Here is a 17,723-nt window from a genome sequence, read left to right as displayed (position 1 = left end):
GTGTTCAAAATTATGAAGAGTTATGATAATGCTGTGTAACATCAAAAAGGAAGGTAATATTTAAATGTATTTTTTTATTGTCTACAAAGTTTAAAAATTAACCTGAAAAATTTGATCTTTTTAGATTTAATATTTCAAGTTCCTGGTCATTTAAAGAAAAAAACATATTCTGGGTTTGGATTACATGACCATGCACCAGCATAATATTAACCAATAATCATGTGCCATCTCCCACTTAAATCGTCCAGAGAAACGTTCAGCCAGCTCAGAGACCCTGCCTGACACCGTGCTTCATGTTTTCAGAAATGTTGTGGTACAGAAGGAAAACGTGTTGAGTTCCATCTTACTACGACAAGTGATTCCAAACTTTTGAATGGTATTGTAACTCAGTGGTTCATGACCCTGGTCCTGGAGGACCCACCTTGCTTCATCACTCTTGATCCAACTAATCAGCTAATACACCTTTATGAGTTGAAGTTGGAGTGTTAGAGAAGGGAAAACTCCAGAAACAGGGTTGGCAACCACTGGTTTAACTAACTCAATTTCTGTCTCAATTATCATCATATTACTTTGTTCTTGTTTCATGGGAGCATCTTCAGTTACTTTAACTCCTGCTCCTCCACCCTAGACATACTCCTTAAGGGGCAGGCTGTTGGTGGTGATGGGTTTGGGAGGGTCCATGGTAGAGGGCCTGCTGTTCGCGAAGCTGCGACCTATGTAGCCCCGCCTGTAGGCTGCTTTCTCCATGTGTGGGCAGGTGCTACTGAGTACCACCCCACTGATCATGAGGATGACAGCTGCGGCCCAGCCCAGGTAGATGGCCTGGCCCAGTTCGCGCTTGTTCTGGATAGGGACGTTTGGGTTATAGAAATCCTGCACCACCGTGTTGGCTGTCCATGACACCGGAATGAGCACGCACAGGCCTGTGAGGATGAAGAGCACCCCGCCGGACAGCGCTATGCCAGCCTTGGCATGGCGATCGTCCCCGGCGCAGGTGGTGCACTTCATGCCACAGCAGGACACTGTGCAGGACAGCCAGCCCAGGAAGATGGCCACACACATGAGCGCCCGTGCTGCCTGGATGTCTGGCGGCAGGGCCAGCAAGGAGTCATAAGTTTTGCACTGCATGTGACCAGTAGTCTGGTAGATGCAGTTCATCCATATACCCTGCCAGACGATCTCCGACGTCAGGATGTTGGGCCCTATGAACGCTGTGACCTTCCACTGGGGCAGTGCTGTCACAGCGATAGCCATCACCCAACCTGTTACAGCACAGGTGAAGCTTATCAACTGCATTCCTGTGTTCACCATCCCGCCACCCTCTCTGTACCACGCCTCCTCGGGCCACAACCGGGACGACACTTTTACTCCTGCTGGTGGTCCAGTTAAGGACTGCTAAGGGCTACTTAAGCCCTTCAACCGCTCCGTCCTCCTACGGGTCGTCAGGATACACGTCTCTCCGCTCTGCTTGCCTTTCAGTCTATATTGTTCAACTTCTTTAGGATGCTGGTGTTAACTTTATGAAAACTTCAGATGTTTTGTCGAATTCTCTCTCCAAACTTCTTGAAGAAGCCTCTCAAGACCTTTTCCTGTTTTCTTTCCCAGACATTCACTGTGTCAACTTTCTCCCACGTTTCTTTGATATAATGAATTATTAAACACAAACTACACAAAGCTCAGCCATGCAGGATTCACTCAACTTCAGAAAAGGGTTCCCAGAGTTGCTCTTGAGATGTCTGGCAGTGAGTGTCTTCCTTCTGCCTGTAAAGAACGATCTAGACTTGTCACAGGAACATGTGTGTGTATTGCTCTCCTGGTTCGGTGTTGCCTTACTCCGATGGGTCAGGTAGATAAAATTTGATACCTTCATGCAGGAATGCAATCGAAGAAGGATTGCGTCCAAGTGACCGCAGAACCTCAGGCCCTCAAAAGGAGCAACTTGAGAAATAAAATTGCTGCATGTAATTGAAATCAGTAATCAAGAGACAAAACAAAAACATCTCCATTTATCAAAAAAGTGGTAGTCCACTGCTGCATGTGGCTGTGGTAGAAAATCTAAAAAAAAAAGAGCAGCAGATGGACAAGTGAGAGCGGTCAGATGGGCAAGTGTGGAGAAGTGGACCTCTCTCCAGCCGCCCAGGTTCTTGAAGAGAATCCTCTCGTGTGCTGAAGAGTCGTTTCAAGAGAAGCCAGAATATGCAGACAGGGCGCCAAGCCAGAGGCCACTTTAGGACAAAGAAAGACAAAAGGCTATTCTGTACAAGAAGACTACAGGGCTGTAGGTCGGTCTGAACTGCTGTCGTCTACTGAATGATCCAGACCTTCAAACCTTCAGGATGCCAATCGCAGCCATCTCCAGCAAATAGAAACCACAGGCCAGTAGCGGTCTGATCCTGGAAAGAGGAGCGAATGAATGGAGAGTGAGAGAGAGAGAGAGGGGGGGGGGGAGGGAGAGAGAGAGAGAGAGAGAGAGAGAGAGAGGGGGGGGGGGGGGCAGGGAGGGAGAGGTGATAGTGTGTAGGTGGATCAGTTAGCACAAAGACAGTCTAGGGGCCCTCAGCATTGGGGCTTGTGTAGCCTGTGTTTTAAATAGCTTGTTCAGAAAACTGCTTTCGGCCGTCTTATGTGGGACGGGGGTGTTTTTTTGACAGGATGTGAGGGATGGAGGGGTGACCTTTACCGAGAAGAGAAACAAAATATCACATAACGTGTAATCTCAGATAATTTTGTGTCAGATCAGTTCCCAATGAAAGCAGGACATGGTTGTCTGTGATTAGCTGTGTTTTGTTGTTAGAAAGAGCAATATTTTCACTCATTTTTGAAAATCATCCTTAAAAATAATAAAGTTGATCCTGATTTCTTTTCTCTTAACATTCTTTATATAAGCATAAATCATTTCACAAGATGAAAATCTCAAATTAGGGATATGATTCTGCCATAGAGTATGTTATACATGCAACTATTTTATGTAAACAAAGGACTTTTTCACCATTTCTGACATTATTTTGTGTAAATAATCAAATTAGTTTGGTTAGCTGCCCTCCTTCCTCTCAGTTTTCGAAGAGCATATATCAGTGTCTCAGTCGATGAATTAAATATCACGGTTAGAAGATCTGTGGTTCAAGTTTCCTTTCTCATGTGGATCCCTCTCCTTGGCAACAGTGGTCATGACAACAGACCAGAACACAGGAAATGAGAGAGGAGGGCCAGGTGCAGACAGGGGAACACAAAAGACGGGATGAAGAGCAGGCGGATGGTCCAGAGTGGAGCGAGGAGACTCGGGCAAACTGAGAAATGTCCTCATCTCCGTTCTTCTGTAGGCTACAAAACGAGTACATTTATAGGTGCGGCCTCATGCACTTTCACAATGAATGAGCCGGTAATGTTAATATTTTAAGCATTCATATTACCAGAAGGTGGGGTGCTACCCTGTGTGTCCAGACAACCTGTGTTACTTAAGGTGCACCCATTACTGACAGAGGCAGTCAGTCGCACTCAAACAGCTTGTGTCATCTTCATTGAAAAGCATTGTTAATGGCATGTGATGCTCTGAACTGGCACATAAGCCTAATGCCAAATGTTAGTTAAAGGGGTATAAACCCCCCAAGCTTGGCTCTGGAGCAGTGGAACTGTAGTTCTCTGGAATGATGGAGCTCTGTCAATACCTTTGGGATGAGTTGACGTGATCCAAAACTTATCATCCAACATCAGTACCTGACCTCACTAATGCTCCTGTGTCTAAGTGCAATCAAATCCTCACAGCAATGTTCCAGCATCTAGTGTAAACCCTTCCCAGAGAGTAGAGGCTGTTACTGCAGCAGAAGCTCCCTATTAATACTTGATTCCAGACGAAATGGCAGATGAGCAACTGTTAGACGTGATGTACAAAAATCAACCATACTGACAGTCCTATAATCCGTTATTATAGATGTGCTTGTTTTAATTAGTGCACATCATGTGGCCCTTTCACAGTTTTCACCCATCTATGTCTCCATCTAGTGGCACACTCAAAATAGCCGTCAGCTGACTGCTCTATTTGTGCTAGTATTGAGGTATTGTGACACAAAATCTGATTACTAAGGGCCCTTAAAGAAGTAATGGAGGCTCATACCCTACCAGTTAGCACTGTACCTTCTGCATGCCTAAATCTTCAAACACAAACCACCTCACATTTTAAAGGAAGTTTAAGTAGACTTGCAGACAAAGATGCAGTTCAAACTCGTGTTTCAATGTCAGTGATACTACTGTGTTTTTAATCTATGCACTTTTTAAAATTTTTTGTAGAGAACCATGTCAGTTCACAGACATCGCACATGCAAGTCGATTAAGGGTGAAAGGGGAACTCCAACAATTTCTGCGTAATTCAGCCACTGAAGTCATTCTGGGTGCTGTGACTTGAAGTGCATTGCCGATAAGCTCATGGACTGATTATTCATTTATTTATTTTTAAGTAATAGTAGTAATTTGAACCAGTATTCACAAGGGATCAACATTTAGTCATTGTACTTGCTCTCTAAAATGAATCTATGCAAGTCTTCTGACGTTTGTATATGAAGATACCGATAAAGGTTTAAGTCACAACTCTGTAAGAAAGCTAGAATGAAGCGTTTCACATCAAAGCACCCTGAATCACTGAATTTTCTTAATGGCTGAGAGAGCAAGACAGAAAGAAAGATGAATTCCCCATTAAAAACTCAATGCAGTTGGAGGAATGTCAGATGATTTAAGCATGTAAGTGCCAATGGTGAATAATCTAGGTCTTGGAAACGGGCATTAAATATCTTAGCTAATTGACTACATTTGGAATAAGAGGTCAATTGTTGCTGTAAGCTAGTTTACTGCAGCAGGTTTTGTTTTGCGGAACTGAACATGTTTTATGCAACACTAGTCAACAGATGCAGAAACTACCGACCAAAGTGTGAAAATGCATAAAACAAGCTCATGTCAGTGGGAAATAAGGACAGAGGTTTTGCAACATGGGCATAAAATACCAATTTATTACTTTGCACAATAACACGAATAGTCCCTGCAGGCTAAAAAAAAAAAAAAAAAAAAAAAAAAAAAAAAGAAAAAAAAAAAGGAAAACCAAAAAGGAAGGGTGGGATTTTTTAAAAAAAGGTCACATAGCAATACACTGATGTGGCACCTCTGATAGAAGAGGCCAGAGGAAGCCCTAGCAAAAAATCAACAAGAGCGCCCTCTATTGCTATTAGACAAGTCACACAGCTCAGAACACTAGAATACGGCACAAAAGCTACACAAAAAAATAAAATAAATTACAATGCACTTTTGTCCAATAACAAATCTTTATATATCAAAGAGGATTAAAAAAAGGTCATGCTCTCTTAATTTAGGGGCTAGAGAGAGAACTGGTAAAAAGGTTAAAAAGAGGTAATCCTTGTGTAATCCTGGAGCATCTGGACGCTTGGACAGAGTATGAGTAAAACGTGTCAATTAGACAGTGCCACTGTACTGCAGAGGAAAAGGCCAAGAGGGCCTAAAGCCAAGCAGTGTAATGGCATCTTGCTAATCAAACAGAGGGGGGTACCAGGTCAGTCTAGACACTCCCTGACAGAAAACAAAAGAGAAACAAAAAATAAAAACACGAAGTACCTCGTTTGAGTGGGAGCTCTTGCCAAGACTTGACTCGGCACCCCCTTCCAGCATCCAGCCTGTCCCCTAAGGAGTTACTGACGTATGTGAAGGAATTTTCAAATCTTGTCAAAAGAGACTGGTTAATATTGCTACCCTAAAAACAGTCTCAATTAATTCATAAACATTTACAAAAAAATTGATTTTTTTCCTCTTTCTGAGACAATAAATATTCTCTAAGAGATTTAGGACAATACTCTGGCATGCAGGCGAGCAAAGTCTAAAATTTATAGTTCTCCACAGAGCCTAAAGAGCTAGTCCACCGAATGCACATTCCCACTGATTGATACAAGCAAAAAAAAAAAAAAAAAAAAAAAAAAAAAAAAGGTACAGAAACACAAACGCCAATAGGCTATCAGACCAACAGCCACATTAATGAGAAGAATTATAGCTTTGCCTTGTTCATAATTTGGATTATATTGCTGTGCAATGATATGAAATTGAAAATAGTCATTTCACAACCGGTTTAGTGAACTTCATGAGACATAATTAATCTAAATCCTCGTACGATGTGAGCTCAGTATTAGAAAAAAAAAGTTGAGTAGAAACTTGTGAAATTGCCCAACACCTTTATCCAACTTATTGCAAGTGATGCTTGGCCCCAGCCCGTTCTTGAAGGACCAGCAGTCATGCCCTGAACAGGTGAGTGCTCAAACACATTTATAGCAAACCTGCTGCTTTACGGTTTATTACAAAAGGGTTTTTGCTGAGCCACCCGCCTGACAAGGCATGCATGCCGACACCCTTCGAAACCACTTCAGCTGGGGAAAAAGGCTCACTGTAGTTCAACTGCACCAAGCCAGGTGTTGTCAGGTCCAAAGGCAGTGCTTATGCTTGCGTCTCTTAGCAAAACGGTATAATGTTTTTATTGTTACGTTATGAAAGAAAATACTATTTAGACTTTATATATAGATACACATGTTCAAACACACACACGCACAACAGTGATAAAAACACATAGCAAGTGTAAAATTCAAATAACTGCCAACTATCTAACCAGCACTAATCCCCCCCCCAGCCCTGATTGTCACTCATCTTTCCTCTTGCTAATCCCATCTTTGCCACCAGTGGACACAATTTCCCCAGCAAGTCACCATCAGACACGTGGGGGCAGTAATAAGGTCAAAATCAAAAATCTTTGCCACAATAACTCATTACATCCAATACATAAAAATCACAAAATGAGCCAAAAGGAAGACCAACCAACCACAGCACTTTGGGCCCCTCAACCATGGCCAGAATGCTACAACATGTTCAGCTACGAAACCAGATTCACCCAACACCACCAAAAAGACTCCTGGATAAATTCATTATGCAACTGAGCTGCTGACGGTCTGATATTCATAATAGCAACAACATTAACAACGGTAGGAACAACATTGACTTTCTATACTAACTGTTAAGATATCCACAAAACTTTTTTTTTTATATTAAACTCTTAAAAATCTGATTTGACTCTTATGTAGAAATGCATAAAAGGTAAGAGAGAGTGCTGTAATTTTGCAAGCTTTGCCTTCTTTTCACAATGCCAGCCTCTGATTGGCTAGCATCATGTCCAAAAACCATGCTAAGGCCACTTCCCCGGACCTTGTACATTACCATCCAAACAAGGACGTACAGGTTTCCAACCTTGCCACAGGCAGAGTGCCACCTGTGCCAAGCTCCAATTACCCTGGCCTGACGCCCCATCAATCACACAGCTAAGACCATAGGTAACATTACTGCTACACACAACCATCAGCTTATGCAAGCCTGTAAAAATCATCTACTGAAATAGGCTTATATAGATGTAAATATTTTTATATATATCTATATATGTGTGTGTAACCATAATAATAATAAAAAAAATGTTAAAAAAAAAAAAAAAAAACAAAAACACTGAGGCATTTACAGCAGTTAACTCCTTGATTTCCCTTTACAATTCAGTGGCCTGCCATGAAACTTTTACACACTTACACACTTACACACTTACACACTTACACACTTACACACTTACACACTTCTCTGCAAAATGGGAGAAGAGTAATGGGTATGGATACCCAGGTCACCTCGTTTGTAAAAGACTGAGCGGAGAGAGTTAAAATACAACTGTAAAAAGGACAGAAAGAGAAAAAAAAAAAAAAAAAAAACCTTAACAAAAAAACAAAACAAAAAAACAACCACTCAAATCATGCAAGCCCCATCCCACCCAAAAAGACAATGTGACAAGTTTCAGCCAATATTGGCTTGAGGTAAAGGTAGACAGAGTCCAGCTTAGCTGAGAGAGCCAGAGCTGTCCTGACGAAATGGCGCAGGTTCGCTCACACTCAGTGTATATTACAAATAATAAAAGGAAAAAAAGACATTCAAAACTGAAAAACAAATTTAAAATGGCTCAATTTTTTCTCTGTGCCTTGGAGACCAACGGTCTCTCAGTGCAGGATTGCTGGTGGGCAGTTCCTCGGAGGCTGACCGGTAGAACTGGACTTGTGGTCAGCCTGTTGGCTTTGGAACCGCTTTGGTGTTGATGAAGACACGATAGACAGAGAGAGAAAGCAAGACAGAAAGAGATAGGAGATAGACTGAAGACTCAAAAGGGAGCATAGAAGTGCATCTCCTGCTGGTTGAAGTAGTCAGGCGAAGTACATGGTGTGCTGGGTGTCATAGTGAATCTGGACGGCCTTAGCCAGGGCCTGAGGGTCCCGACCGTTACTCTGGCCTGATACGTGACTGCCCTCCGCACTGCAGGAATGAGCCGAGAGAGAGATATCAAGTTAGCTTCACAAGAACTTTTGGCCATCATCTTAGTCATCACACCAGCCACTGAATTCAACTGCATCGATTTTGGAATGTCAGAAGGAATGATATGATGTACAATAATTACATGAGACATTAGTACTGGTGTGCTGTGGTTTCGGCATCGTGCCACAGATCAGCACAGCAGTGACAGTACGTTACAGTTTAGCTCGACTTACTGTATTATTGCACTTACACCAGTTTTATTATTGATATAAGCCAAAAGATTTGGTGAATTCATTGTCGTTTCAACAGGCTTCTTACTTCTACAACTTAATACGTTGTTGCAGCTGTTTTTGCAACAGCTTGCAGTTGTTGCTAGGTTAAAGGTAAATAACTCGCATTGACACTCAAGATTCATTTTGAGTGCCACTGTTGGCAGACAATAGCACTCCTAGAGTGTTTAACTAATCGAATTGTAAAGCTGGAACAACCGATGGCATAAACAATTGTATTAGCATCAATAAGGTATGCATCCATTTTTCCTTCACTTTATTATTATTTGTACACAAAATTATATTGTCAATATTACATTAATTATCCAGATTAGACTACTGTGTAAGCAGAACCTCCAGCCACAAGTGTATTACACAAATTTCATGTCCTAAAGAGGTCAGACATGGCCACCCTACAGCTTTATTCTCAAGACCTTAAGAAGTTTTGCAAATCATGTGAAGCTCACATACCTGTCATGGTCTTTGTCCACTAAGTGGTAACGGGCACGGAAGGCAACAAGCCGGGCATAGTAAGCCGGCGCAGGGATGGAAACTGAGCGTGTGCAGCGCACGTATGTGTGGCACAGTTGATAGGTGAGCAACTGCAGCTCGTCCGCAGTGAAGCAGTTGTCGTCCCAAAGCACATGGTAGTGTGAAGGACGACTGGTGCCCTACAGAAGTGCAAATGGAATTATAGACTGAGATGGACAGATTTAAGATGGAAGTTACTGCATAAATGAACACGAAGAAAGTGTGACTGACCTGGATACCAGCATGGCTGCACAGGTAGAAGTCAAACTCCGATGGATGGGTGATCGTACTGTCCACTGTAGTGCCTGCTGGAACATTACCGCTCTTCCCAACCTTCAAAGGGCGACAAATCAATCAGAGCACTGAGGTAAAGTTCATGGGCCTAATTTTAAAATAAACAAATAAAAATTTGGATTTTAAACCAAATTACTGCAAAGATGTTATTCCTGCTTACTCTCTCAGCTTTGTCAGAGCAGAAGAGTCGAGTGTGGTGGCGTTTTTGCACTACAATGTAGGTGATCCCTGGTCTGTAGTCCTCCTCCAGACTGATACATGCTTTCCTGATGGCTATCAGCTCCGGCCATGCAACCTACACACAAGACAACAAATTGAGTGACAAACACCCATGACAAACTGAAAAATACTAATTTAAATGGACCCACATGTTTTTCCCTGAGGACGACTTAGAAAGTTTGTATAGTTTTATGTACCAAAACAGGCACAAGTAATTTTTGCATGATCATTTTCCAATCTCCCTTTATCCCCCTCTTAAAACAGGCTGCGTTTGTTAGTCTGCCTTTTAGATTATTATATAGATAACCTTGTTCTGATTGAACACCCTGTGCTGTTTTGACGAATCCAAAATAGACCATTTTTTGCAGCTTAGTTTCCATATACACTCACTTTAGACAGACCTATATCATATTTATACAAATATGAAAAAAAAAATGAATGCAGAGAAACAGATGGACTGCAGTCTGTAATTGCAGAACTACAAAGGGCACCTATTTGGAAAGCAGAGCTGATAAAATAGGCAATAAATGTAGATACATGGTAGGTGTACCTAATAAAGTGCTTGGTGAGTGTACAGTCTGCATGGACTAGGACATGAATGATGAAAATAATGAAAACTGTAAAACGTTAGTGTTCGCATACTACATTGAACATTTAAAAAGTAAGGAAATTAGTTTTTTCATGATAGGAGTCCTTTATAACTAAGGTTATAAATAATGAATTGTGTTACAGAATAGATTTGCTCTGCAATGAAAAATGAAGTTCACATGCTCTGAAGTGCTTCCATGGTCTGCTGTTCTCACCTGTTTCATTTGCCCCTCTGACACACCTCCACGGTAGTAGATGATGCGCGTGGGTTTGAAGCGGGTAGACTTGTAGAACTGGATGAGCAGCTCGCGCACCATGTTGGTGAGGTCCTGTATGACTTCCTGACTGTAGAGCTGCTCCTGTGACAGGTCCTGGCGTGAGGTCTGCACTCGCACTGTGGCACAGTATCGGCTGGGGTGGCCATCCATGCTGCCAACCACCGCTGCAATGGATGGCTTCTTCCCATCTCCTGCTGGTGGGTGAGTAACGTCAGCACCAAGAAAGATCACTGGCTGCTGGAATACAGAGGGCCTGATGGGGAGCACATTGAGGGTTACAAAGGTACATGAAGTCTCTTTACTTGAGTAAAATGACAATATGCTAATATTTTTTTTAAACTGAATTCCTAAGGAAGTGACTCCCAAATGAGGCGGTATGTACGTAAAGTTAAATATTAAAAAATAATTTTTAAAAAATGGATGTTTACACGGGTACTGCCCTGATGCATCTGATGCAAGCAGGTCTGCACCCCACTAACCAACAGGTTAACAAAAGAACATCACTGCCACTACTAATAGCAGATCTCTGAACACAGAGATTAATCTAAAGCTAATGCCAACTTTTGTATAGCATTGTGCTCTGGTCTATATGCATGAGTGAGAGGGATATTTATAACATTCAGCACGTGACAAAGGTACACTCTAATAACATTTTGCTTATTTATTATAACATGCTGTGTTGGAGAAAGCATTTCACACCAGTTCCTCCTGTTCTGGAGAAACTAACTTACAGTTCATTCATTACTAACTGTTAACCCCTGTACATCCACATAAAGGATAGGAGCTCAGTTAAGTTATAGTAACAAAAAAAAAAAAAAAAAACACTAAATATCTAGTTACAAGTTCAGAACCTACAGTATCAAACTTCAGCTGATGCAAAAAACACATGAGACTCTGAATCTTCATGAACAAATTTCTGGAATTATTCATTCTTTTTGCTCTGAGACTAAATTCTGTATAATTAAAATGACCTTTTAAATAATTAAATAAATAAAATGAAAAAACAAAGTGTCAATAGGGTATAGTGCATTTGATTTGACTCATATCATGAATAAACAAACATCTCAATCTCATTTCCGTTACACAGATAGAATTCACCTCTGATGGGGCACCAGGACATTATTGATGCCACCCAGCTTCGCATTAATCTTGAGGCAGAGATTGGAGAGCGTCTGAGGGGAGGTCTTCACCACATTCTTCACCTGAACACACTGGGTAGCCATGCCCAGCAGAGTGTCCCCAACACGCTTTACCTCCGCTAAGGACACATGAGACAATGATTTAAAACACTCTAGATTTGCTCCATTGATCCATTATTCAGAACTCATGCACAATGTCTTGAAAATATACAATATATATTTAAATTTTAGGGATCATTTGGTCCCAAAGCAAATGTAAATCTCTTTACCATAGACCGGTGTTTTTCCAGGCAGGATGACCACAATGAGTTGCAGACCAACGTAAGACATTTTAAGGTGCTTGAACATGGGCTCAACACTGTCAGCTCCTTGGGCGTACTTGCAGAAGCAGGGCTGACCCTGGATTGGCATTCCTGCATCCTTAGAAATCTTCCTCAACTGGTCTGTGAAGCTCCTTAAGAGAGAGCAACAACAACATGGCTTAAAGATGGGGTCATCACTGTATAAAACAAGCACAAGACTTCCTTTATTGCTGGTTTTTCCCATGCAAGCTTATTCACAGCCCAATTCAGACCAGTAAGTGCTTATTGTTTGGTTTAATCAGAGTAACAGAAAAGGCAACTGACGTGCATCTTGTACACTAATTATTATGTCTTGTTCAAAAAGAGCATTTGTAACACAAAAATCTGATTTTCTCAGCTTTGTTATGTCATGTTCTTTACATATCAAAAGAAATCCAAACAGCACTGAGACTCTGGGCCGAATTTACCAACCTTTTACTTTTTTTAAGAAAAAAAAAAAATCGTATTAAAATCCCTGTAAAACCCGCTTCTACAGTTTTCACAAAAATTCTGACATTCACTGATGCTTTTGGATGCTTTTTGAAAGATCAGAATCTATGCACACTCAACAACACAAAGGGATGAACAATTCTACAGTTTAAGTACATCTCATGAATCTTACAGACTTTTTCTTAGGACCTTTTTCAAGAATTATGGAAAAACTCAGGACGATGTTGGTGAATGAGGCCCAATGTTATTACAGAGAAAAGTATTTTGTATCAGTAGTATGGAAGGCTATTCAGAAACACCTGACCGATTACTTACTTGAGCAAGTCCTCACGGCACTGTTTCTGAGGGGCAAAGCAGGCCACGGCCCACACCTTGATTTCGATGCCTGCATAGAACTGCTTCCCCCTCATGTCCCACACGCCCTGGTTGGGCGTAGCCACGGTCTTGTTCTGGGGAGAGAGTCCCTACATTCTTAGTGAACCCCTCGGCCTCACCATAGGATACACACATTACTCAAACCCAAACATTACTCAGCCTCTCAAACTATGCATTATTATACAACACATATCAACCAGCATCAAAGAACCACATAATTATGTGTAAACAAACAGATCATAAGAGGTTAACAGAATACCCAAGATTAGTCTGAATAGCAGTGTCAAATATTTAAGAGTAAAGGAAACAAACATCAGCACTAAAACACAAAAGCAACCCTTAGAGACAAGGTTGACTTGAGCAACTCCAGTGTTCAGAAGATTTATCATTCAAGCTGCTTAAAGATGGGACTGAAGTGTCAGACATTTTCCATGCATGGTCAGATTTCTTACAGTTCAAATAAAGACCCTGAAGACTGGAGATGATCACGTTAGAAAAGCAAGTGGTTAGAATATCAAGAGATACAAACAAGTGTTTAAAATCCTTAACTGGGGGGAGAAAAAGATTTTGTATTTTATAAGGTTAGGAGTACACATGACAGTCAGTACAGCCGTATATTCTAAAGATTTTTTACTCAAAAGTTATCAGCCTGTTTGTTTATTACTAACGTTTAAAGGATTACAGCAAAACATCAAGCAGAGCATGGTGGATGCAGTTAATAAGTTAAGTGATCCTGTAAAGTTCAACAAAAATGAGAGATTGCTTTTCTCTTTACACCAAAAAAAAATGACTAGTGATTAAGAAAAACTCAGTGCTGCAAGTAACTCCTTGGGCAAATAGAAAAGCAGTCTTTCAAAAGCTTCCCACATTCCCGAGGAAGAAGATAAGACTCCACCGGCCAGGAAACTCTGGCTCTATAACACACTCTAACAAGCTAAAATCATAATATCCAGAAGGTATCAAGAACAGCCAAATTAAACTCTAAAATCTTAAAAAAAAAAAAAAGTTAATTTACATTAAGAAACCAAACATTAACATTCACTTCAAAGAACAATATCACACCACAATACAACATCGCAACAAAGGGCTAATGTTAATATGGATCCACACCTATGTGCATCTCGGAGTACTACAGCCTGCAGAACAGAGTCTTATCCTCCTCCTCTTGGTTAGTCCAGTCACCCCACAACAAATCACAACACGCGCACACACACACACCCACCCATGTTTCCGACCCACCCGTACTCACCCTGCACCCGTGCCCCAGTACTCACCCTGCCACAGTCCCTCCCAGTGTCTGTACTCACCCGGCCCCCATACTGCAGCATGGGCGCTGGGAGGACCCGCCCCATCACTTCTGTCATATCGTTGTGCACCACGATGCCAAACTCTTTGAGGTAGGGGTCAGGCCCGCCTACCATGCTGTTGCTTTTGACCTGAAAGAAAAGTTGTCAAGCACTGAACTTTAGAAATAAATCCACTCAAGGCACACTCACAAGTCATCATTTTATACAAGTATTTTTGGACTGTTTAGCTAGCACTGAGGATGTAACAGGGAAAATGACTGTTTCTAGGCAACCAGGCTGTTTCTGTGGCTCCTAATGAGCGAGGTTCCAGAGGATTAGATTGCTGGTTGTCATTACAGCTCAGATGTAGCAATAGAGATTTTGGGAAGACTAAAGCTGGGGGAGCTGATCGATTCAACAAACTAAAATCAAGCTTATTACTAATTTGGGATCATGAACAAATTCACAAGGAAGCATGGAATTTTCTTACATTTGTCAAACTCTAAAAAGGTAGAATCAACCTTTGAGAAGAAAAACTAAAGTGTGAAAGCCCTCTGCCAGGTCACATCTTTAAAGAGGAAATTCAGTGTCATTTCTACATTTTGTAATTCAATAGTTAAGAAAAACCCATAAAAGCCAATTATACTGATTTGATGTGAAATTGCACTATTGAGAAGTTAAAGTAGAGGTAAAGAGAAAAAGAAAGTTATGTTTGGGTATGGTTTTGCCTTAAAGCACACTGCAGGCACTTTCTATGAGGCAAAGGCAATACATGTTTTGAATGTCTGGCTCCTTGCAGCAGCACTGTAAACAACTGACAATTCTCTAGAACAGAGCACTGAAAGACTTCATTTATGTCAATGTTTTAATTATGCAGAATTGTTTGAAGAATCCACAGAATTAAACTTACATTTGTATATTCCTTTAAGTTACCTAAACAAATGTTGGTGTTTCTGCTTTGAACTCAAGGCTATAAGCACAGTCATTATAATCCAAGTAATCTTCATGACAATTTCTCTGAGCGGCAGCAAAAAAACATTTAAAACAATAGTACTGTACAATGATAAACTCTGACAATGGCTTTGGAGGTTCACGCTGGCTTGTGAAATCAAAGTGTGTTCTCCCTTAGGGCTGCAAAAGCTTTCCTTTACTTTAAGGTATGTTCTTCATTCATGCAATGACAATGGAGCTGAAGCAGTGTCAGTTTCATCTATTTGAGGCTCCCTCACCAGCCTGCTGATCTCCTCCTGGCGGTCTGGAGCTGAGCGAGCGGTGGCTTTGATCATGGTGGAGGTTTGGTTGTCAGTCAGCTTCTTTATGCAGCGCTGGCCTGCCACAATGTTACAAACCTGTGGGTGTTCGTAATATAAGTTTAGGAATGTCAAAGTGAAGAGATTCATTTCCGATGTTACAGAAATTAGGGGTAAAGTCTGTCACACAACAGAGGTGGGACACAGCGCAATGGCTCACCTCCAAGGGTAGGTATGTGTGCTTTTGTTCCTGCCCCACCTGAAGGCAGGGCAGGTGGGGATATTTGAGCTGCAGACTATATTTCTGTTTGAAATATTGGGCTACAGTGCATTCCATGGCCTGTCCATTTTCTAGCTGCAAGGGAAATCTGTCAAAAAGAGATTTATTCATCATAAGAACATATGGGTGTACTGAAATTTGTGTCTGTAAACACATCATTCACAACACTGTTTGGTAAAGGACAATATTTAATAAGATAGTGTCAAAAACTACAAATATGTAAGGAAGAAAAAAGTCTCAAGCTTGCTACAGAGACTCACGTCTGGTGGCTGGCTGGGCGGCGCGTGACATTGCACACACGGTACTTCCTCTTCATCTGACCACAGTGTGTGACCTCCACTTTCAGCCCTGCTCACAGAAACACCAACCATTTTAACAGCAGTGCAGGCAAAACACCCCAATGGTTATTCAAATTAGGCAAAAAAAAAAAAAAAAAAAAAAATGATGCCTTCTGTGTCAAATTCAACATGAGCAAGATTTACAGTTGAAATGGTTTCGAACATTCACACAAGGTCAATGCCAAGATCTCACACTGGTCCAGGACTAAGCCACCTGCTCACCTCGGATCTCCTTGGTGAACTTGACACGTTGAGAATCTGTCAGGGGTTTGGTCTGCTCATTGATGTTTTGGATGTCTAAAACCTCACACATGAACTCAATCACTGGCTGGGCACGATAGAATGCTGTGGCTGAAACTGTAAAATCAAGAACAAAAAGATGAATTAACAAATGAACGAATTACTAACTACTACCACCACCACCAACAACATTGTTTTGATCACAAAACAACAGATTACAGATTCTGTTGAAGACCTCTTACCATCGATGTTGAGCATCATGTTCCACATGGCTGGACGGACAGACTGATGGAACCCAAACCATACCTCCCTCCCTCCCCCCAACGGGTGGTAGTAACCTTCAGGAGGAGAGAAGAAAGAGCGGCCGACAGGAGTGTACCTGCACAGAAGATGCAGAGCGGTCAGAAAAGTATAACATCAAACATGTCATAGAAGTATTGACAGCAAGACAGTTTGGTTGGCTTGATTTTAAAGGCTGCTTCCTTTTGACCGCTCAACCACACCAATAAAACCTGTTCAGTAGACCACTATCTCTGAACAGAATCAAAGGATACAGGAATTCATCTAAGCTAAGATGTGCCTTGCAGTTCTAGCAATAAATGGTTACATACTGGGACAATCACACAATCAATTAAGGCCAGGCTGAACAACATGGGGTATATAGACACCCAATTATGATTTTGCAGACCAGTATTATGACTACGATTTAACTGCAATTATTTTATATATAACATGTATTTATAGCTGCTTCTCATTGGTCTAACTCATCTACAGGACATCCACGCTCTGTGTTACCAGTAAAATCCTACCACCTAAATCTTTGAGGCTTAAAATTCAAATTACTTGCACTTTGAAGATTTTTTCCTTTTAAGTACAAAAAAAAAAAAAAATCTTTCAGCTCCAACAGAAGGGCTCTTTACCAACTGTAGAGCTAGTAAACTGTGCTGTCCCATCAACTCCCATCAAGGAAGTTTCATGACAAAAGAATTTTCAGTAAGAGGAATGTCTTACATAAAAGAAAAAGGATCCAAATCTGGTAGCTCAACTAACAGTTAATGGCTTTAGCTTACCTCATGGAGGGAAGATGGCGTGTAATAACATCCAGGGCCTGGACGGAGTCCTCAGGGACCTCATTCAGGTGACCAGACAGAGCTTCCAGAAGCATCTGCAGACTGACCACTGACACCCACTGCAGAGACACCTTAAAGGTCTGGTCCTTCCCCTCACCAGGCAGAGTCACCTCCAGATCCACCTAAAGTGTACACAAATCAATTACACAAAGATGCCAAGAGGGCCTGCCTGATGCGGATTCAGAGCATCACAGCATGAACACATGAACTACAAAGAGGAAAATGCAAAAGCTGCAAAATCATTCAATATCACTATCTGTAAGCGTCTACATCAGAAAGAGAAGATCAAAACTTAAGAGTAAGACAGGGCTTCCGTCCAGGGACAGCTAGTTTACCCTGTCT

General features: G+C 41.4%; 2 protein-coding genes across 4 annotated transcripts in view; both read right to left on the bottom strand.

Annotated features, from left to right (window-relative positions):
* Positions 1-120: 120 nt before the first annotated feature.
* LOC108430542 (claudin-4) lies at positions 121-2,380 on the bottom strand. Its single transcript, XM_037535317.1, has one exon. It carries the CDS (start codon positions 1,309-1,311, stop codon positions 625-627), a length of 687 nt encoding a protein of 228 aa, XP_037391214.1. The 5' UTR covers positions 1,312-2,380; the 3' UTR covers positions 121-624.
* Positions 2,381-5,952: 3,572 nt separating this feature from the next.
* The window catches only part of ago4 (argonaute RISC component 4), a 17,650-nt gene continuing 5,879 nt past the window's right edge, over positions 5,953-17,723 (bottom strand). Inside the window, exons 3-18 of one of the 3 annotated variants that reach the window (XM_017703123.2) lie at positions 17,717-17,723; positions 17,322-17,503; positions 16,494-16,630; positions 16,234-16,368; positions 15,934-16,021; positions 15,614-15,761; positions 15,373-15,492; positions 14,132-14,293; positions 12,798-12,931; positions 11,961-12,145; positions 11,651-11,810; positions 10,490-10,805; positions 9,628-9,762; positions 9,405-9,506; positions 9,114-9,313; positions 5,953-8,373 (exon numbers count right to left, since the gene is read on the bottom strand). The exon at positions 17,717-17,723 is cut by the window's right edge and continues 114 nt beyond it. In XM_017703123.2, the coding sequence (XP_017558612.1) occupies positions 8,265-8,373; positions 9,114-9,313; positions 9,405-9,506; positions 9,628-9,762; positions 10,490-10,805; positions 11,651-11,810; positions 11,961-12,145; positions 12,798-12,931; positions 14,132-14,293; positions 15,373-15,492; positions 15,614-15,761; positions 15,934-16,021; positions 16,234-16,368; positions 16,494-16,630; positions 17,322-17,503; positions 17,717-17,723 (2,320 nt within the window). In that variant the 3' untranslated portion in view covers positions 5,953-8,264. Of the gene's footprint in view, positions 8,374-9,113; positions 9,314-9,404; positions 9,507-9,627; positions 9,763-10,489; positions 10,806-11,650; positions 11,811-11,960; positions 12,146-12,797; positions 12,947-14,131; positions 14,294-15,372; positions 15,493-15,613; positions 15,762-15,933; positions 16,022-16,233; positions 16,369-16,493; positions 16,631-17,321; positions 17,504-17,716 lie in introns of all 3 variants that reach the window. The other 2 variants (XM_037535316.1, XM_017703124.2) reach the window with 2 other exon arrangements.

Source organism: Pygocentrus nattereri, chromosome 27 (assembly GCF_015220715.1).
Source record: "Pygocentrus nattereri isolate fPygNat1 chromosome 27, fPygNat1.pri, whole genome shotgun sequence".
Classification (NCBI taxonomy): domain Eukaryota; kingdom Metazoa; phylum Chordata; class Actinopteri; order Characiformes; family Serrasalmidae; genus Pygocentrus; species Pygocentrus nattereri.
Note: the sequence above shows the minus strand (reverse complement) of the source record. Positions and strands in the feature narration are given on the sequence as shown.

What these genes read in the sequence shown, in the direction of transcription:
- LOC108430542 (XM_037535317.1), bottom strand. Translation starts at nt 1,311, where the DNA reads ATGGTGAACACAGGAATGCAGTTGATAAGCTTCACCTGTGCTGTAACA.